The following is a 20,000-nucleotide window of genomic DNA, read 5'->3' as shown; positions in this document are numbered from 1 at the left end:
TTTTTGCTCGCTGATTGGCCTTCTCTTGACAGGTGCTGGTTGCCCATGGAGATAAGGTGGTTACAACGTCATGGGATGAAACGATTCGCATGTGGAGCATCGGCTCAGGGACATGCATGCTAACACTCAGAGGACACACAGAAGGTACCGAAACATTTACCTGCAAGTTAAGTTCATTCCATTCGCAAGTGGACTCTTTGAATGGAGAGAAAGAAAGAACTTTTGTCCCAATAACATTGCTTCCAAAGAAAGGCTAACTGGCGACGTAAGTACGAAGACCCACGATGAAAAGCGCAAGTGGGACATTCGCCAATCAACCGTTGCCGCACACAGAGCTCTTTGTACAATAAAAAAGCTACTAAGGGCAATAAGGGCAACCTGTGTTTTACAAGATAGAGCGGTTTTCAATTGAGTGTCGAAAGTAATTAGCGAATTGCTTTGGTGTTGCATTACTTCACTCAGTGATTGGTTCAAAGTTCTCGCGCCATTTTTCAACCAATAAGAAGTGAAACCAAAACCAATCGAGGCATACGCGTGTACATTTACCCGGGCTTTTTGTGGGGTACCTGTAATTACTTGGAGCTTTGATTGGTTTACTGGATTGTCTCCGTCCTTTTTGATTGGCCAAAGTTATTACTTTGGTTTTGGTCTTACGACACTCGCTTGAAACTCGCTCTATTGTGTGTTACGAATAGCCAGAATGAAGCGACTCTCTTTAGTTTGCGTCGTTCTGTCTGACATCTCTGGCTAGAAGGAACTTACTCTTGGCCGACTAGCTTTTACTTTATTTTATGTTGTTAGCTTTAACGTATATGAATATTTAGCAGGGTTACCGCAACTGCATGGTACAAGCCAGTTACTGCAGGCCGTTCTAAAAGCATGCTCAGCATATGAAGACCCCAACACCAGGAAAACTCCATACCTACGCTTTGTGAATAACTCGTGGTTTTGTTAACGTCTCACAGGGTTATGAACAGAGCGGTGAACGAGTGAAATGATATATGACATGAATCGTATATTGAACTTCAGATATGAAATCAAGTGAAGCTGTGATCCTCGCAGTTATCATTGCAATTTTAGCAATTGCGTAGAGAAGCCCGAAAAATTCAGCACTTCAACGGGGTTTGAACCCGTGACCTCGTGATGCCGGTGTGGCGCTCTAACCAACCGAGCTATGAAGAACATTAGAACCCACAAATGATCAGCTCCCAACGTCAGCGGCTTCATAGCTCAGTTGGTTAGAGTGTCGCACCGGCATCTCGAGGTCACGGGTTCAAACCCCTATACGCAATTTCTAAAATTGCGTCCATAACTGCGAGGATGCACTTGAACAGAGGGGCTGTTTATCGTTGTTTTCCGAGAGGACTAGAAATTCTAACTATTTGCTTTACTTTCTCCTCTTTTTTTTTTTTTTCTGACCTTAAGTGTTGGTCTGGACTGTGGGCTCAAACCCTTGACCTCCAACACGGCAGTTCGATGCTCAACTAACTGAGCCAACCGGCCAGCGGTTTGAAGTGAGGATGGAGCTAAACTGGTTTAAATTTCATTAGATCCTAAAAATGTTGTTTATTCTAATTTCGAGTTGGGCGCTTATCCAAGTTGGACAGCTTGACCCGACAACTGGGGCCCGTATCACCAGTCAGTCAGCTCCCGATACATAATTTGAAAACGGACAACAATTTATTTGCACTGCCCAATTTACAGAAGTTGCAATTAAGATATAATATTAAATTAAATACGCAGTCAGTAGTAGGTCACCCAAAATAACTTGAAAGCTTAACTAGTTGGGAGACCATTATTTATTGATTACACAGCTTACATTCGATCAGAAAAGATGGCGCTTTGCTAAATTATATATTTTATAAATGCCTTACTTTACAGTACAAATACATATTACATCATATTATAGATCATTCACACGCACATAACAGAAACAACATTAAAGACACGAGAAGTAGTTGTTTTCAAGATATTCCTTGATTTCATTTGTAAAAAATTCTGGACTTGATTTTTTGAGAACCGCAAGGTAGAGGCTGTTTATTTTTGTTAAATTCTTCCACCTTTTTTTATATTTTATCTTCCATAGCTGTTTACTGTTGTAATTTTGATGACAAGAAAATCATCAGCGGAGGAAGTGACGGGTTGATCAAGATCTGGGATGCTTACACTGGAGACAATACAGTCTCCTTTGCGGGACACAAGGGAGAAGTGGTGAGAACAAGAGTGAACCACGCGACGCCAGCAGAACAACCTTTTGGGGCTTATATTTCAGATTTCGAGAGATAATCTCCTCAACAACAGAGCTGAGTGACGCAAAGGCTACGTCACAGCTCAGCGAATGGGAACGTGGGCTTAGGCGCGCGCGGTTTGAAATGGCTGCGATTCGCGGGTAATCCTTTTTTTGGTATTTAAACCTAAAAAATGAGGTGGTTGTTTCGAAAGAAAAAAAGAAAATTGCTTAAAATTTGGAGGGAAAAAAATAAGTATCTCGAAAAATTAAGGCCTGTAGAACGTTTGGAAAAATTGTTTTCTTAAAAAAAAATAGCCCTCAAAGTTACATTCCATGTGCTACTTCTTATTATTCCTGTACGTAAATTTAACGATATAAAAAAATCATTGAGTTCTAAAGTCCATTTCTTGTCACAAACCAGACAAGCAAAACTCTCAAAAATATAACACAAAATCAACACGTACACAAACCACCAAATCGGGTTTCTGCTAGGTTTCTGCGCCAAAGAATCGCGCATGCGCGGGCGTTATTCAGCTCTGTTGTCCCCAGTAAATCTGGTTTGGACTAAGTAAGGAGTGCCCCCACTTTTCTTTGAGAGCGGTTTGTCATGGGGCTAATGACGACGTCATATAAAGTAGCTGATTATGACAACGTGGTACCCGTTTTTTTTCCGCCTGGCCTGCGCTGCGCGGCGTCATATTGCGAAGCGTTAGTTCTATGTTTCACTGAGTCGCTACGTTGCAATCGCTTCCCTGTCGCAGCCTTTTTCGCAAAGAACAACAATTTTGATAATATGTGCGCGTCCTCCTAGACTACTTGAGGGGCTTTAAGATCGTACCCTGCGAGCAGAGGCCCTTCGATCTTCCTAGATAAGTCGGGAAGAGGAAGGGACCTCTGCCAGCCGTTTCGACATTTCGTGTTGAGCATGCGTTAAAAATTCAAATGTAACGTATTCGGAAGTCAGTCACGCCTGACTAGTAACCGCAAAACCACAAAACCAAAACAAACAGTAACGGATATTTTCGAACAACTCTGGCAAACACACGACAAGCAAGGAATCATTTCCTCAAGATAGTTCAAGTTTTTAAATTGCCATTTTAATTTTTACTGAAAAAATTAATAGGTTTCTCAATTCTGGTAAACTAGCTTCTGTAACCGACATACGGAAAAATTCTCATGGGAATTTAGACAGTTTAAAAATTGTCACGCTGTTGTAAATTTAAAAAATATTGATGACGCGTGGCGATTGATCATGCGCATGAATAAAAAAAAACAGGTTTGGCAAGTTGAAACTGGACTGACTCATCCATTTCTTTGGATGAGCGGCAAATCAAAGAAAGTCGAGCCGGCTGGCAGAGGTCCCTTCCTCTTCCCGACTTATCTAGGAAGATCGAAGGGCCTCTGCTCGCAGGGTATTAAGATCGATGACATCGGCGAAAACGTCTCCGTCCACAATAAACACTTAATGAATGGTCCCGAGGGAAATAGTTAATTTTGTTTTCCGAGAATCTCAATGTTTGTTTCCCCGAGGCGCAGCCGAGGGAATCATTGACATTCGAGGGAAACACAATTAACTGTGTAAGAAAGTACGAACAGAATCAGAAAACAGTGAAGTGGAACTGTTACTTGGAGTCGTTCGATAAGTGAATTTGTATGTCATTTTGACGAGAGGAAAGGCCAGGAAGAATTCCCATACAGCACTAGTCTCTTTAAACGTGAGAGAATCGCCAGCAAAATCAAAGATCTCAGGAAAAAGTATAAGAACGCCGTATGTGCCGGTAACTCGGCGGCTTGGTGCAAACGCAATCGCGAAGGATCGCGGGCGGGCTTAGACTATCCGGACTCGTGAGAAAACCTGTTAACACCAACGAAAAGTTCCCCATTCAAAGTATTCGGATACAAAGTTTCCTCTTTGAATTCCGGATTCATAACTTTCTACATTCGTGACTAATCTGGGAACTTTTCGTACCGGATTCATGTTTTGTGTGTAAACACCAAAACGAATCCGGCACTAAAACGTTAAAACGTTCCGGATTCGTCACTAATCCGGTAACTTTTGCTCTAGTGTAAACGTAGTCTTAAACTCCCTATTCCCTCCCAATGCATATGCGGGCTATCTATTCCAGTCTTGGGGGAAAGAAATTGTTGGTGGACAAAATAAATCTTCAGATTATGACAGCTTTTGGTTTTATTTCAAAGTTAGTTCAATTCGTTTTTCAGTATTGTCTGCAGTTTAATGATGATATTATCGCCTCTGGTTCATCTGACAGCACCGTCCGTTTATGGAGTCATCAGGGTATGTATCAGGTATTGAAAAATATTTTTTAGTTACTTATTACGACAACCGACAACTGATGAAAATCGAGTCTCCAAAGTTCATTTTCTATCTAAAACGTTACAAGATTGCCTTGGAATTGAAAAATGACTGCCTGTCACAGAGTATAGTTAAAATTCTTTCCGCCAACTGGACGTCCTCACACTCACTGATTAATTAAAGAAGCGCCATATCGGGTCGTTATGATACGCTCCGGGGCGATTAAGTACGGTTCCCTGATTCTAAAATCTTATGAATTATCTGAATTTATTTCAAAGCATTTCCAGAAAGCAATCTTCGAATTTGATCGAGTGACTAGCGTTATAATTTTGTGTCCAGGTATTATGCTACACACCCTTGAGGAGCACATTGGAGTAGTTCGCTGTCTTTGCCTGTTGGGAAACCGGCTCATTTCCGGGGGAGACCGGAAGCGTATCGCCATCTGGGACGTCAAGGTTAGTGCCTTTTTGTAGTCTGCTTTCGCTACATAAAAATTCAGCTTATATTGAGGCTTAGAGGACACGGACAAAGGGCTTTTTAAAGTGGCATTACGATGAAATAAATTTAGTATTTTTTTTCTTTTTCTTTTAATCCTGAAAGTTTGTTTAGTTAACACCCAGCTAGTAAATTTTTGAGGTTATTTCGATACAGAGGTCTTTACGTTAAAGTTACGGTCCGCCATTTCTCGGATTCAAAACTGGCCGCACTTGTATGTCCCAGAGAAGCTGGATTGAGAAGAGATTTACATCAAAGAGTCATCACTCGATTGGGAATGGAGCATGTTAACTGTACAAGAGAAGAGGTTAATCGTCTAAATGCCCGAAACTGCATACATTTCGGCGTGCTAAATCACACACCCGCAATGCACTCTTTGGCGATTCTCTACTTTCGCAAATCCCATAATACATCTTTTTTTACCCTCAAAAATTTTGCATAAGCATTGTTTGCTATTTCTCTTTGGACATGAACATGTCCCGAGAGAAATCGAAAACAATGCCTATGCAAATTTTAGGGGTGTAGAAGATGTGTATTATGGGATTTGAGAAAGTAGATAATTGAGTGTTTGACGTCATTTTTTTCCTCTAGCTACAAGTAATTGTAAAAAGAGTTGAGACACTCACTGTTGATAACCGTACAATGCGTGTCATTCAAGTCAGCGCATCCCCAACCCCCCTTCCCTCCCAAGCAAAGTTGTTTCCATTTCCACTTGGCACTCAAACTAAAGGGCATCAACATTGAAAAAGGTGGGAGGGGGGGGGGGGGGGGCGTTCGGACTTTCTTATGAACAGGAAGAGGAGTTTTAGGAAGAAGAGGTGAATTTTCGCTTCAGTGTCTCAACCTTTTTGCAATTGCTTGTAGGTCTGCAAGATTTTAAAGTTAGTAATGGCGGATCATTAAATTAAAAAAAAAAGTACTTAGAACGTTCGTAATATGCAAAAGCACTCTCAAAATATGACGAAAGATGGGGAGTGACTTTTTTATCGAAGTACACGTAGCCCTCTAAGTTGCTTCGTTTGTGTTCTCTAAGCGTTGTTATCAAGGTGAGTTTTCATAAGTCGAATGTAACCTATTGAGTAATTTCGGGATTGCGGCTGTTTTGCTAGACTGTCACTGGTGCAAAAAATCTCGGGCTACAATCTTAGCCAATCGATACTTGCCATTTTCCCTGGCCTACAATAGCTCAACAGTCTTTCACGGTTCAATGAAAGAGCATACGAACTTGTAATCGGAAGGCCGTAGGCTTTACTCCTGCAAAGGAGCACTTAAAGGTCTTTTTTTTATTGTATTATCCCAGAGTCACCTTTGAAAAAAAACATCTTCAATACCTATATAACTAGTTTGCTTTATCTCCTTCTTTTCATATTTTTAATTTTGTTTTGGTGTGATTGGTATAGAGTGTTCTTACGTGACGTCACGGCGGCCATGTTGGTGTACCCAACTAATTCTCCGGGAATTGAGCTCTTTCATCACGCAAATGTTTTCTTTTGATTCGGTGGAAAAACGAGGTTACTGATCACGTGAGTGAAAACACTCTATAGCTCTTTGAAGATGTAGACGTGAATTTACTTTGAATTAAACGTTCCTTATGCCATCGTATTTTAGGTCGTTTCGATTACGTATCTTAAGTGGTCCAAATATGCGCGTGTAGGTATGTTTACACCAATTTTATTTTTTTGTCGAAAAGGAGGGAAAGCTTTTAAGTGTTGTTTATCGTAACCCAAGTCTACTGCACCTGATGTGGGCCGATGAAACCAGGTTAATAACGGCTTCGCCGGAGACGCCCGGAACGTTAACAATCATCAACTACTGGTAGGCTAATGTCACCCGTCAACTGAGTTGATGACACATGTGCCAGTCCATCGCGAGGTGAGCTGTGGCTCGAGTTCCAGTGGATAAAAGGAGAACAATCAAGTGGTTAGCACCCTGATGCCGCGACTTCACTTTTTTATGAAAAATTACGAACCGACGAATGATTAGTAGCAGTCATGAATCTGCCGCATGACATGATGTTCACCCACTTTTGGTTGTGCAAAGTACCGGTGAACATTCGGTAATCGTGTGTGGTACACCCCACATGCCGGCATTCTGAGACCACAGATGCCCTTAACCTGCAGCGCACGGATTCGCCATTATGGGCTCATGTCAGGACTTTTTAATAGACCGTAGCCTGCAATGCTCGTGTCGTTTAAGGAGGCGCGAGCTAGCGTACTGTTGCGCGAGACTTCACCGAGCGCCATGCTGGATTTAAGGTGTCTTGGGCGCAATGGGGCGCATAAGAGAAAGGGAAAAAAGAAGAAATTTAACTTGAAGACTTTTCCTCACAACCAAGGTTAATATACTGATAAAGTTTGTCAACGCAAAACATCAAGAGAGCGAAAGTTTCATTATTAACTATCAGTTTTATTCCGTTTTTCCAAGAAACGACACCTTTTATTGCATATTAGTTGAATCATTCCGTTTTCCCTGACGCCCCATGAAAACTCACAAAGATCAATTCATATGGCGCGGGGAGTAGCGAAGAAAATACGTTTCTTTGAGTGACTAGTTGACCCTATGCTATCGTACAATCACAATAACAAGGGATGTCTTTCTATTTCGGGCATTTCTAATCAGTTTTCCACTAAATGTCAAGGGACGTATACGCGTAAGCTGAAACAGAGCAAGGCTCACTTAATCCTAAATGAGTACAAAATGATTAACCATTCAGACAGTCTTGACCTTTATAAACATATAGCCATCACCATGATTCTCACTGGTGCTTGGTCTCATTCCACTCGTGTAGTAAGAGCCACCCCCTCCGGCTTGGGAAGCACGGACACCACCGCCGGAATACCCACCCCCACCTCCCGGAAAATTTGAAGATGCCGCCCCTCCTCCATCAAATCCACCGTCGCTTTCGCCAGTTCCTCCGAGTCCACCACTCAGATACGACAGGCCAGCCTTGTTGCACGTTTGAGAGGTGCACGTGTTTCTTCCAGTAACAAATGAACAACACTTTCCGTTGCCTTTGTATCCTCCCCCTCCCCCCGCGTCATTTTTCTGGGTACCGTTTACTCTCCCGCCTAGACCATTTACGCCGCCATTGACGCTCCCATTCTCGCTTACTTGACCTTTGTCCCCAACTTGTGGTGTACCATAACCGCCTCCGCCTCCCCCTCCACCTCCAGCTGCTGCAAAAAGTACATTATTGGAGTCACTTACAAACGTGCCCCCGCCCCCTCCGGCGCTGTTTTTACCCCTCGTTCCTTTTTGTCCAATCAGTATGTGTAATTTAGTTCCCTTAACCAGTGGGATAACTCCCCTGATAATACCACCCCTACCCCCACTGGCAAAACGTGACTCTCCACCGGACGCCCCCGCTACAGTCAGAACGTAAGGAGCTGTAAATGGAACTGTCCAGATCTGAATACCTTTGTCCAGAGTCACAGCACCCTCTAGGGTGGTTTTTGTGTAGGCAGACGTTGAAGTCGGTCCTGTATTTCCTTTCGCATCAAGAGTTTTAAAAAAGAAAGAAACAGCTGAAAGAAAAGTGATACAACAACAAATTTAAAGGAGAAATTCGCTTAAAGTCTTTTCCCTGCCGTACCATTTTGTTATCCGGTTCTTATCACACAACTTACAAAAAAGTCTTATTTATAAATTACCGGTATGTTTATCATGTTTATACTTTTTTACCCTCTTGTAAGTTGTATCTATTACAAGTAATGTAAGATTATAAATTTGTCACGTCTACAAGTCATTTTTGTAAGTCACGTTTACGTCTATTGCAGGTAATGTAAGGTTGAAAGAAATTATATGACATGAATCATATATTGAACTGCGGGTTTGAAATCAAGTGAAGCTATAGACCACTTTCATAAATGGCGACCCCCTTTACATTTGCATTAAAACAGAAGAATATTCTATTTGGCCGCCATTATGGAAGAAGTCTGATCCTCGCAGTTATGAGCACAATTTTAGCAATCGCGTCGAGACGCCTGAAAAATTCAAGACTTGGATCGCGGGTTTGAACCCGCGATACCAGTGCGACCCTCTAACCAATTGAGCTATTAGGCCATTGACGTTGGGAGCTGGTCATTTGTGGATTCAATTGTTTCCGTGATGAATGAATCAATAAACGAAATGATATATGAAGTGAAGTTGCGTTCATAACTGCAAGGATCATAACTTTACTTGATTTCATATCCGCCATTCAACGTATGATTCATTTCATATATGAGTGGACGAAATTGAAGTTTATTTTAAATTAAAGCTATCACTTGAGTCATTTTAATTTCTCCCCAATTTTCCAAAAAGAAAGGAAAAAAGCCGATCTCATTGATAATAATGAGGGTCTTTTCCTTTTCAGTATCAAGGTGTAAATAGGTGTCAGGTAAAAGGCTGTCATCATCACAGGGGCAGAGCCGGCGGCGTTAATGTGCCAAGCTCTAACTACAAACTCTGAATGGCATCTATGGTACCGCAACTTTGTGGTGATTAAAGAGTCAGTGCGGCCCAGTGGTTTGGGGGCTTGCCTTGAGATCCGGTTTGCCTAGTTTGTCCAGTTTTCGTTTGAAAAAAGGACGGCCAAATGATGTCCGTTAGAGAGTTTTTTGAAGCTTTTAGGCCGTCCCCTTTTTTACTCCGTCTTTCTCCGTCGGACCGACATATATTGTAGAATCCATTGGGCTAGCTGTGGCTATCCGGAAAAGTATCACGGGATAGATTTTCGGAAAATAGCAGGAGGCAACAAAGTATGAGTTGTATAGTTTGAATACGGCTTAAATACGAATGGAAGAGTGTTACATATATCTTTGAGTTTTCCAAAAAAAAAACATATGAAGAAGGTGGTGACTTGGGAAAAAAAATTAAACTTTTAATCCAAATTTTTGCCCTAACAGTTTTCAGTTTGAACCTACAACCCCAGACTAGACGTGACACTCCGGCTTCCACATGAGAGCCTTTGTGTCAACGTGGGAGGGAAAATATTAACACACTTTTCTCGTTTCTTCCGCCAGCTACTCGACTTTTTATGCAGCTTTTAACTGTTTTTTGTTTGTTTTTGTTTTGAAGAAAATGTGTATTATTTGAAATGCGGGTTGAGAGTGATGAAAGGTAAAAGTGATCCTCGCACTTATCTGGATAATTTAAGAAACTGCGTTTTATAGACACCTAGGCGGCCAGCAAATTGACCTGCTCCCAACCGTGTGGCTTCCGTAGCTCAGTTGGTAGAGCAATACACAGGCATCACAGAGGTAATGGGATCGAATGCCGTCGGAGCCGCCTGAACTTTTCAGCTGTCTATAATTATGGAGATATAATTGCTCAAATTGTCCAGATATGTGCGAGGATCACCTCTATCTTTCGATTGTTTTTGTTTCGTTTCCAATTTTTTTTTTTTGCTCCGCCCGACGAACCCACAATTGGAAACACATTGAATGGTAAACGGACCGAGGAAAAGGGGTGGCCTTACAGCGCCCCGCCCCTCAGCTCACATCATTAATTCCTAACCTCTCCGCAGGGTTCAATTCATTTGTAAAACGTAAAGGGGAATGTCATATTCTTCACTTTTAACAAATCGAAAGTGGTTCAGCGTTGTCTGTACTCTTATCGACAACGATATCTGTCATCACATTGGTCAGAGTGAGTCCACAACGAATTTTGACCACTGTGGCGACGAATATCATTGTCGATAAGAGTACAGACAACGCTGAACCACTTTTCAATATTCAGCGAAAAGGACAATATTTATTTCAGAGCGTGACCAAAATCATGACACGACGAAAGAGCAAGCGTTGTCAATAACTTTCTCGCAATATGATTGGTTTATTTTCCAAAATGAGCGTTCCTGATTGCCTATTGCATTGCGTGAGAAATTGACGCGAGCAGCGTTGTCTAGACTCTTATTCGACAACGGCAAATTAGCCAATCAGATTGTGAGATTACAGGCAATTGTAGTAAAAATTCTAAATCGTCCAGTAAAGAAAATGCCAGTTATAAAGTACAACTACTATCATAAAGTTTATATTTTTTGCTTTCGCTGTATCGTCAGGCATTTACCATACCTTGAGTGTTTTCGCAGTACTCTCCACCGTATGGAATCTCGCAGTTGCAAGAGTAACGTCTGTTGACATAATCAAATTGACACCTGCCTCTACCATTGCATTTCTGAGTACACGACGCCTCCTGTGCGAAAACCGGAAAGACAAATATTGAGAGATTGACCAAAAAATCCATTCTCATGAATATGTTTTTCATGTTTCTAGACATTGCTTGAAACATTTTAAGTGCGGGTTTAATTGTCCTCTGTGTTATAAAATCCCTTTTAAAAGCATAGATTCTGAACGGTCGTCTTGCTCTGCAGGCTAACAGCACAGGTTTCAAAGGGAACCTCTCTCATTGTATTAGTGATGTTTGGCGCAATCTTACGAATGACAAGGATACGAACTTTGAAAGATGTCTATGGTATGCATCTTCGGGAAATTTTGAAAATGAAAACTTTTGTTTCACTTTTCGGAATTTCGTAACAAAAGGAAGATTTTTGTCAAGATCACGCCGACAGCTTGGATGACTCCCAAGTCCAGTCGGAAACAGTCTGTTTCTTTCCTGGGGAACGTTTCGAGATAGTCCACCTGGCGCGTGTCGCGTGTTGCGAGTACACACTCATATTCGTATTCATATTTATAAAAGCTAACCTTAGGCCTAAGAACTTTTGTTTAGGCCTAATTAGGCCCAAGGTCAGCTTTTATGGATGTTTAGGATAATTTCTGTATTTCTGCATTTCTGAATTCAGGATTTTGGTTTCCAATATCTTGAATTCAGGACAACTTATACCGGACCTGCGACACGCGGCACGACACAACATTGGGCACTGGATAAAATCGCGTACAAAGTACGTTCAATTGAAAAGAAAATTTGAACATCTCAGTACAAGGGTAATGATGTTCGTTCTACGTGCATCTTGGAGCTCGAAGACTATGTTTCGTTAGGTATTAATAGGGACCTTACGATAGGACAATCTACTGTCGCACTTTGTAATAATCGTCGCACTTTGTAATACCTGTCGCACTTTGTAATAAAATTGTCACACTTTGTATTACCTATCGTACTTTGTAATAACACTTGTCGCACTTTGTAATAAAAAAGCTGTCGGACTTGGTAATAACAGACCATCCCACTTTGTAATAAAAAAAGCTGTCGCACTTTGTAATAACACTTGTCGCACTTTGTAATAAACTTGAAATAAGAGACTATGAGGCTAAGAGAACACATCCCCCATACATGGGCCTCTTCCCATGATAATCTTTTTCAATCTAATTTTAGCTCGTAGTCAAGCTGCGAGGCTATTTTAGGAAAGACACCTGATTGGTCAATTATAATGACTTAATGACCGCTTTGCTGTTCTGCTTTGAGAAAATGGCGTCTGTAGTAGGCATCAAGTTTGTCCATGAATCTGAAAACTTTGATTATGAAAAGAGTGGGAAAAGTTCCCGTCCACGTAGAGAAAACTGGTCCATGCTGTACATTGCTGAATCCGATGAAGGAAAATTTAACGCGCCCGTAGCAGAACGTACACGCGAACAAAAGAATGCCGTCGTGCGTTATTGGCGAAATCGTGATCGCTTCCATCTTGGGCCTCAAGCAACCCTAACCCTAAAGGTGGTAAACAATTAAGTCAGCAATATCGCGTCTTGTCTCAAAAACGTTTGATGACGCATAGTCTGTTGGATCCAAAAAGCTGCGAAATCGAGCTGCTGCTGGTTTTGTGGGTCTGAGCGAAAGAAATATACTGAGAGAGACAAACAGCAAAATAAAGTATTGCATTCATAACGTCAAGTTTACCAATAAAGCTACGCCAAGACCAGTTACCGCAAAATCCGTTCGAGCTCAACATCAAGTTGATCTCATGGACTTACGCAAAGATGCTGTTGAACACGACGGGCGAGTGTACAGATATGTTTTGAGCATAATGGATGTTTTTAGCCGGTATTCTTGGCTGCACCCACTGGAAAAGAAAGCAAGTCATCATGTTACCCAAGCCCTCAAAGCGACCTATGCAGAACATGGTCCACCAGATCGCCTTCCGCAAAGCGACCGTGGATCGGAGTTGAAGGAAAGTTAGACCTCTTTGTAAGGCATTAAAGATAAAATTAATTAAGTCGAGGCCTTACCACCCGCAGTCTCAGGGAAAGGTAGAGAGATCGCATAGACAATTGAGAAAAAAGATTATGTACGACTTGGTAACTCTAGATCTGGGTAAGAAGGGACTTAATTGGGCAGCAAATCTCGATGGCTACAATCGGATTTTGAACAACGAATGCAAGGAAGAACTTGGCTGGAAAACTCCTTTTGAAATCTATTACCGACGGAAATCTAATCTATTACTGAAGGCGTCTCTGGAATGTGGAGATTCGGATGGTAATGATGTAATTACTAGCGCACCAAGAAAACGAGAACTGGCTTCATATAGGAAAAATGTCAAAAAAATACGGGACAGAGCTAAGCTTTATAGCGCAAAGTTTAACGATCGGATGGTGAGACGGCACAAACGGCTCCATAACGCTGAAAACTTTAAACTCAAAGACAACGTTTTGATCCGTTACAGACCGCAAAAAGGGGAGAGATTTGTGGTGAAAGGCATCGTTGTTAAGAAGAGTAAAAAGAATCATGACATATATAAAGTAAGATTTGTGCCGCCGAACTCTAACGAACAAATTGAAGAGTGGATCTCGGTGGAAAACCTAGCGAGCATTCGCAAACGCCAGACAGGGAACACAAGCAAGAAAAAGCAGGAATTGCGAGAACTTAGGAAAACATTGATGATACCTTTAACTGCCCACATGAGTATAACTCTGATGCATAACCGTCCGCCAGGTGACGGAAACTGTCAGTTTGGAACGCCGTGTTTTTGGTTGAATCGTCTGGGTATACACCGATCGCCGGAAAAAGTCCGTGAGGAGATTGTAGAATACCTGGAGAAGAATCCAACTGACACCGAAGGCTTTCCTTTAAAACTATATGCAGGCGTGCCTTGGTCACAGTACTTGCAGTCAATGGCAACGGATGGTAACTATGGTGACCAAATAACTTTACAAGCGGCAGCAGACTTGTATAACATTGACGTTTTAGTTGTTTCAACTCTGGGGCATAATGCCACCACACTGATTTCTCCGTCTGCGAGCATACCTTTTGCGAGAGTGCAGCTGCCTCCTTGTGGGACACTATGCGGAGCAGCACGGAGGTGTCGAAGGTGGGACTTCAGTTTCGGAGGAATAGCCACACCTGGCAGAAAGTTACGAATGTAACCAAGAAAAAGATGGTGATTCATTAAGTTCCCAAGAGGCAGAGGTGGTGCCCGCGAAACATAGAGAAGAGGCGTCGGCAGTGTCTACAGAGAAATCCCCTGTACCAGTGGAGATCCGCTTTGTTGGAGATGACAGCGTCGGGATGGTCAATCACTTCGACGATTTGACCTGTCACATGGATAGGCTCCCAAATGAAATTCGAACCATAATCATTGATCAGGTCTTTTATTCAAACTTTTCGTGGCCTAACAACAGATGCCACGTTTATAATCAACTATGCAACGTTAATACTCGTTTTCAAGATATAACCCAAAGGCTGGCTTTGAAGGTTCTGCCTCGTATTTCGTTCTCTAGTCTCGTTGTAGCGGGAAAAGTCAGCGTCAAAAAATTCCTAAAAATGTTTGGACCTTCAAGCGGTGTTGTGCTTGAATTAAGGCGAATAATTTCAAAAAAAAGTGGGCGAATGCTTGGCTCGTCCTGCGTTATATAGGTCTTGGATGGTTCCTCGTCATGGACATATATTGGCGAAACAATTAAGTAGGATACTAAACTACATAGAAGATGGAAATTGAACATAAACGTCTGAGACTCACATGTTTTGTTAGTATCATTGTACTGTAATAATATTTGCTTTTCGTGTTCGCATTTTCTTTAAGTTTTGTTATGTTACCTGGGCCATACTTTGTGATATCGCATTTCAGTTTCTCATTATTATGAATGATGCCGTTTCATGTAGGTTCCAGCGTATTCGAAATTTCCACAACATTCATTAGAAGTGATCATCGTGGCACAATGACGTGATATGCATTAAAGAACTTTTTAGTACGAAAATAATAGTGACAATAATGATGATGATGACAATGATTGAGGCACCGGGTTGTGCTCTGAGTTTGTGACTTTCAGTTGGTTTTTTGAAATACAGTATAGCTTATTCATGGTAATAAATACAAATCAAGCAATATCTCTGTATATGTCTCAAATAATACCTCGCAGGTAACGAAATCGTAGGTTTTCTAGTTGCCTGTGCTAGTAGTAAAATTTACAAAATATTTTGCTTATACGATCACGTTTTGCCTGAAGGACACCTTTTGCTATTTTCCGCGGTTCGCAGATTACCGGTAGCAGAAAATTACTGTTTTCACGGTTCACTAGACAATTGACAGATACCATGGTAACGAGGCTAGTTCGTCGACAGTTAGAAGAACATGGTTTTGACAGTTCCGTTCTAGTCTGGCGCTGCGCCCGCACAGTCAATTTTTTACCTTTTTAGTCTCATTACGTACGTTATCTAACGGGTTTCGTTACTTCCGTTGTCGTTGGTCTTTCGTTCACGATTTTATGTTGTCGAGTAGTTACAGGTGCACCCAACGTCAATTTTCGGAACATATCTGTTCGGAAGACGATTTGAGATCTAGAATTTTCGGAACAATTGTTGTAAAATTTCTTGCTCGCCTGCGTGTCCTAGGATTTTCGAACATCTGGAAAAGGTATAATTAACGGATTTTTACCCTAAAAGGTCACCTAGAATTTTCGGAAGCCTTTTTTTCTGGCTGAAATTTTCGAAAAGGTAAGTTTTGATACCTATAATTTTCGATCACCAGACTTTCAGCTAGGAAATCCGAACAGATGAAAAATTTTTAGGGGATAGAAATATGCCTATATCTACCGTTTAAAAACTCTTATACGTTTAACAATAATATGTTTAAGAGATTTTGAACTATATTCTCGTTGGGTGACCCTGTAGTTAGCAATCTCACTCCCTCGAGATTGTAATAGAGTCTGGACCTGCTTTCGGGAGGGACCAGGTTTCCCCTCAGGGGTTTTTCCTGGCGGGCGGCAGATTCATTTTCGTATGTTTCTCGCTTTGTGTGTAATTTCCGTCTTCCAATAAAGAGGGTCTGACGTGCAGCGGCCATCCTAATCGGGTGCAGCGGCCAGCTCCCTCAGTTTTCATGTACATTGATTGGTCCAGTGTCGTTTATTTTGGGTGGGGTATAGGGGAAACTAATTATTTTTACTAACAATTAATTAACTCCCATATTTTAAACGACTCTCCCTGTCATAGGCGTAGACACTTTCTCTTTAACGAGGTCGTACGCATATAAAGAGTTGTACTTCCCCAGAAAGATCTTGAAGCCAGAAGTTGATGTGAACACTTATTATTATTGTTGTCGTTGTCGATGATGACACTTATTACTGGGTTTACTTGTCCTCCGACCATCTATTTCAAGTTTATTACAAAGTGCGACAAGTGTTATTACAAATATGCTATTTACAAGGTAATTTTTGAAAATTAAAATGTTAAAAAACCAAACGTTTTCAGCTATTTACCATCATCATGTTATTACAAAGTGCGACAACTTTCTTTATTACAAAGTGCGATGGTTTGTTTTTACAAAGTGCGACAGCGTTTTTATTACAAAATACGACAAGTGTTATTACAAAGTGCGACAGGTATTACAAAGTGTGACAATTTTATTACAAAGTGCGACAGGGAGGACAACCGCGGGGGCTACGAAAGCGCCACAAATGAAACAATGGGCTTAGTGAACAAAATAAAGACTCTGCACGCCCTGCGCGTGCATTTTACATTTTGGTACATTTCTTTGTCGCCCTCGTCCTGACAACGACGTGAATTGACTAATTTTAAGGTTGTGTAGAGGACGTGAGAACCTGACGAAATATTTTTACATTTTCTTCTCAAACAACCACACCGTTCATGCCAATATTATTCCCGCAAAGTTGATAAACACATTCCATTCCGAACGACTTGGGGTCCTAACGAAATCATGCGAAATTATAACAATAACGGGAAATAATATTTTTAGACAACGTTCTCGTTAGCTTCGTCGTCATCTTTGCGTGAGGTCCCTAATACTAGTTAATCGAAACGTCCCAAATTGAAACAGGGTTCAGTATTCAGGGGCACCCGACGGCAATTTTCGGGAAAATATCTGTTCGGAAGACGATTTGAGAACTATAGAATTTTCGGAACATCTGTTGTAAAATTTCTTGCTTGCCTGCCTCTCCTAGGATTTTCGAACATCTACAAAATGGTATAATTACCCATTTTAAACGGATATTTACCCTTAAAAAGGCCATCTAGAATTTTCGGGAGCCTTTTCCTGGCTGAAATTTTCGAAAAGGTAAGTTTTGATCCCTATAATTTTCGGATCACTAGACTTTCAGCTAGGAAATCCGAACAGATCAAAAATTTCTAGGGGATAAAAATATGCCTACATCTACCGTTTAAATACTAAAATACGTTTAACAATGCCATGTTTAAGTGGTTTTGAACTATATTCTCGTTGGGTGCCCCTGAGTATTGAATGAAATAAACGTATATACTTTTAGGTGTTCATAAGTGACAATTGCTTAATTTAAATTATCCAGATAAGTGGGAAGATCGCTTCTCTATTTCGTGGGTAATATTGTTTTACAAGATAACTTAAGACGCTTTGCATCTGCTGTCATCCATACTTTGATTTCAGATCAGTTTCTTGCCTGCACAATGTGACTCACTGGTGCATGAATAACAAAAATTACTCACGTGAAAATTGACGTACTGTTGATATGTGCACTTGTCATTTCGCACAAGAATATTCAGCTTTTCCTCTTGAATTACACTGGTATGAAGAAAGCAAACGCCTTTTCCTATGTCCTGATCTTGACAGTACGTTTGGGAAACACATTTGTTCTCACTCAAGCATGCGTGTCCACATTGAATTGGCCCTAAAGTGCAAATTTTCTTCAAAACATCCCTGTGCAGTGCACGTTGACGTTGAGTTAGTACTGTTCCTTTGAAGAATCTGGTATTTTTTTCTCGATTCAAACAGAACACTTGCTGGAAGTGTCCAAAGACGAGAAAAATTGCAATGAAGATTCCGGTTAGAGCCATCTCATCACCTACCCTGGGTGCCAGAGGTTCTAGTTCTCTTTCGCGAGGGGCGAGCGGTTAAGCGGAGAGGCGAAGGTCACGGCGGTTAAGTATCTCACTTCCATGATGTGTGATTATGAACACGGTCGCTGATTGGTTTTCATAGTCAGTTCCAGTTCTTTCCGAGTAAAAACAATCTAACACTCAATTTCACTGGTTGAACGGCGATAGTGCACCCGAGTGGCCACAAAACCGGTTTTGAGCGCAAGGAGTGCTACGAAAACAAAGCTGGCGGTGGAAGGCTGTGAATTCGAACGAGTATTTAGAGGTTTGCACAATGCAATCCACAGCAAATTCTGGATTTCCGGAGATTTTATAATTGGAGCCTGTTGAGGTCCTGCCAACTGGATGCCGCAAATCTTTGATATTTCAACTTGTGCCGAAAGTTTGTTCGTATTTGCATGATCGTGGATTCATTATCCAAAATATGCTATCGTAGCCGTTATTTGTCCCTTGAATGCCTTGATTGATTCGCATATCGTAGAGCTGAAAGAAAATCCGAAAACTGTGAACACTAGAAATATCGTGTTTCGAGTAAGAAACTAGTCACGCGTGAGAAAACTAAACCGCAGCCACCAACGGTTGTTAGTTTGTGGTTTCATGTCACTTTTGATTGGTTGCTGCACGATGGGAACTGTCAAAATCAAACGTTCTATTCCCAAAGTACTTGAATTGGGCACAACATTGACATCACTGTAGAAAACCGGTTTGGCAAGATATCTTACTCCGAATTTGCATGGAAGTGAGATTCTTAACCGCTGTGACAAGAGGTTCGTATATTTCGCCTCTCAGTTCTAACCGCTCGCTCCTCGCAAAAGAAAAATAGAACCTCTGGCACCCAGGGTACTCAGCACAAAGAGAAAGCAGCGAATTGTGAAACGCTTGTTATGTGACATATTGTTTTCCGAATATCTTAGAGGAAAAGAAATCTAGAAATTCTTAATTCACTGAGGTTTTTTTAAATTTAAAGATAGGTACATAGAAGTGTTCTTTGTAGTTGGAATGATTTCAATTTAATTTATAAAAGTGAAGAGAATATATTACTATTCTCTCAAGGGGAATACATGCATAAAAGCCAAAGTAAGCCACTGTACACTGCCAAAAGTTCCAGCGTGACCCAGGGGAATGCATAGCATTCCGGCGAGCGTTTCTACCATATTTAACAGCAGTAACTTGTTTATTCAGCCAGTTCCAGCAAAGTTTAAGGTCTCTAGACCGGTACTAGGAGATTTCGCCCCTCCCTCCTCCCTGCAGCGATGGAATATATTCTCACATGGCCTACGCTCGCAAAGCCTCGGGCCGATTCTCCCATATGTTTAATAGTGCATCGATCTGGGTCCATTTGTACGGTGGCCCACAACTGTCACATCAAAACCAAATGCTCACAGCAAAGTCAAATCACTCGTAACGAATTCAAATCTCTCGGAGGGGGACATTGGGGTGTATTAGAAACCGCAAAACCGAAGAACAAATCATCCAAAACCGCAAAAAAATTCGACCAAAACCGAAAACCGCATACAAAACCGTCAGAAAACCGATACAATGGTGACACGTGGGGCATACAGAGCAAACTACACTAACACTTTATTTCATCAAAGTATTTATGAATGTCGTGGACTTTACTTCTGCCGCTCTCTCGAGCCCGGACTTTTTGGGCTCATTTTCCGTAAAGCGTTTCGCGGCTATAGAGTGTTTTCATGTGACGTCTCCGGGAATTGAGCTCTATTATCACTC

General features: G+C 41.4%; 2 protein-coding genes across 7 annotated transcripts in view; one reads left to right on the top strand and one right to left on the bottom strand.

Moving 5' to 3' along the window:
- LOC137984622 (F-box/WD repeat-containing protein 7-like) overlaps positions 1–9,138 on the top strand; it is an 18,397-nt gene extending 9,259 nt beyond the window's left edge. The window contains exons 8-12 of one of the 6 annotated variants that reach the window (XR_011119162.1): positions 33–144; positions 2,087–2,211; positions 4,451–4,537; positions 4,884–4,999; positions 6,730–6,868. Coding sequence is in view for 4 of the 6 variants with exons in the window: in XM_068831863.1 (XP_068687964.1) it covers positions 33–144; positions 2,087–2,211; positions 4,451–4,526; positions 4,884–4,999; positions 6,730–6,858 (558 nt within the window). In the remaining 2 variants the exon portion in view is untranslated. Of the gene's footprint in view, positions 1–32; positions 145–2,086; positions 2,212–4,450; positions 4,538–4,883; positions 5,000–6,439; positions 6,651–6,729 lie in introns of those variants that run through there. The other 5 variants (XR_011119167.1, XM_068831863.1, XM_068832157.1 and 2 more) reach the window with 5 other exon arrangements.
- Positions 7,749–18,248, bottom strand: LOC137985034 (leukocyte tyrosine kinase receptor-like). Its single transcript, XM_068832500.1, has 3 exons — positions 17,880–18,248; positions 11,090–11,210; positions 7,749–8,563 (listed from the first exon to the last, which is right to left on the bottom strand). The coding sequence occupies exons 1-3, from the start codon at positions 18,225–18,227 to the stop codon at positions 7,749–7,751; spliced, it is 1,284 nt and encodes a 427-aa protein (XP_068688601.1). The 5' UTR covers positions 18,228–18,248.
- Between the last annotated feature and the right edge of the window lie 1,752 nt (positions 18,249–20,000).

Source organism: Montipora foliosa, chromosome 1 (assembly GCF_036669935.1).
Source record: "Montipora foliosa isolate CH-2021 chromosome 1, ASM3666993v2, whole genome shotgun sequence".
Lineage (NCBI taxonomy): Eukaryota > Metazoa > Cnidaria > Anthozoa > Scleractinia > Acroporidae > Montipora > Montipora foliosa.
The sequence above is the reverse complement of the archived record's forward strand: the minus strand, read 5'-3'. Positions and strand labels throughout refer to the sequence as shown.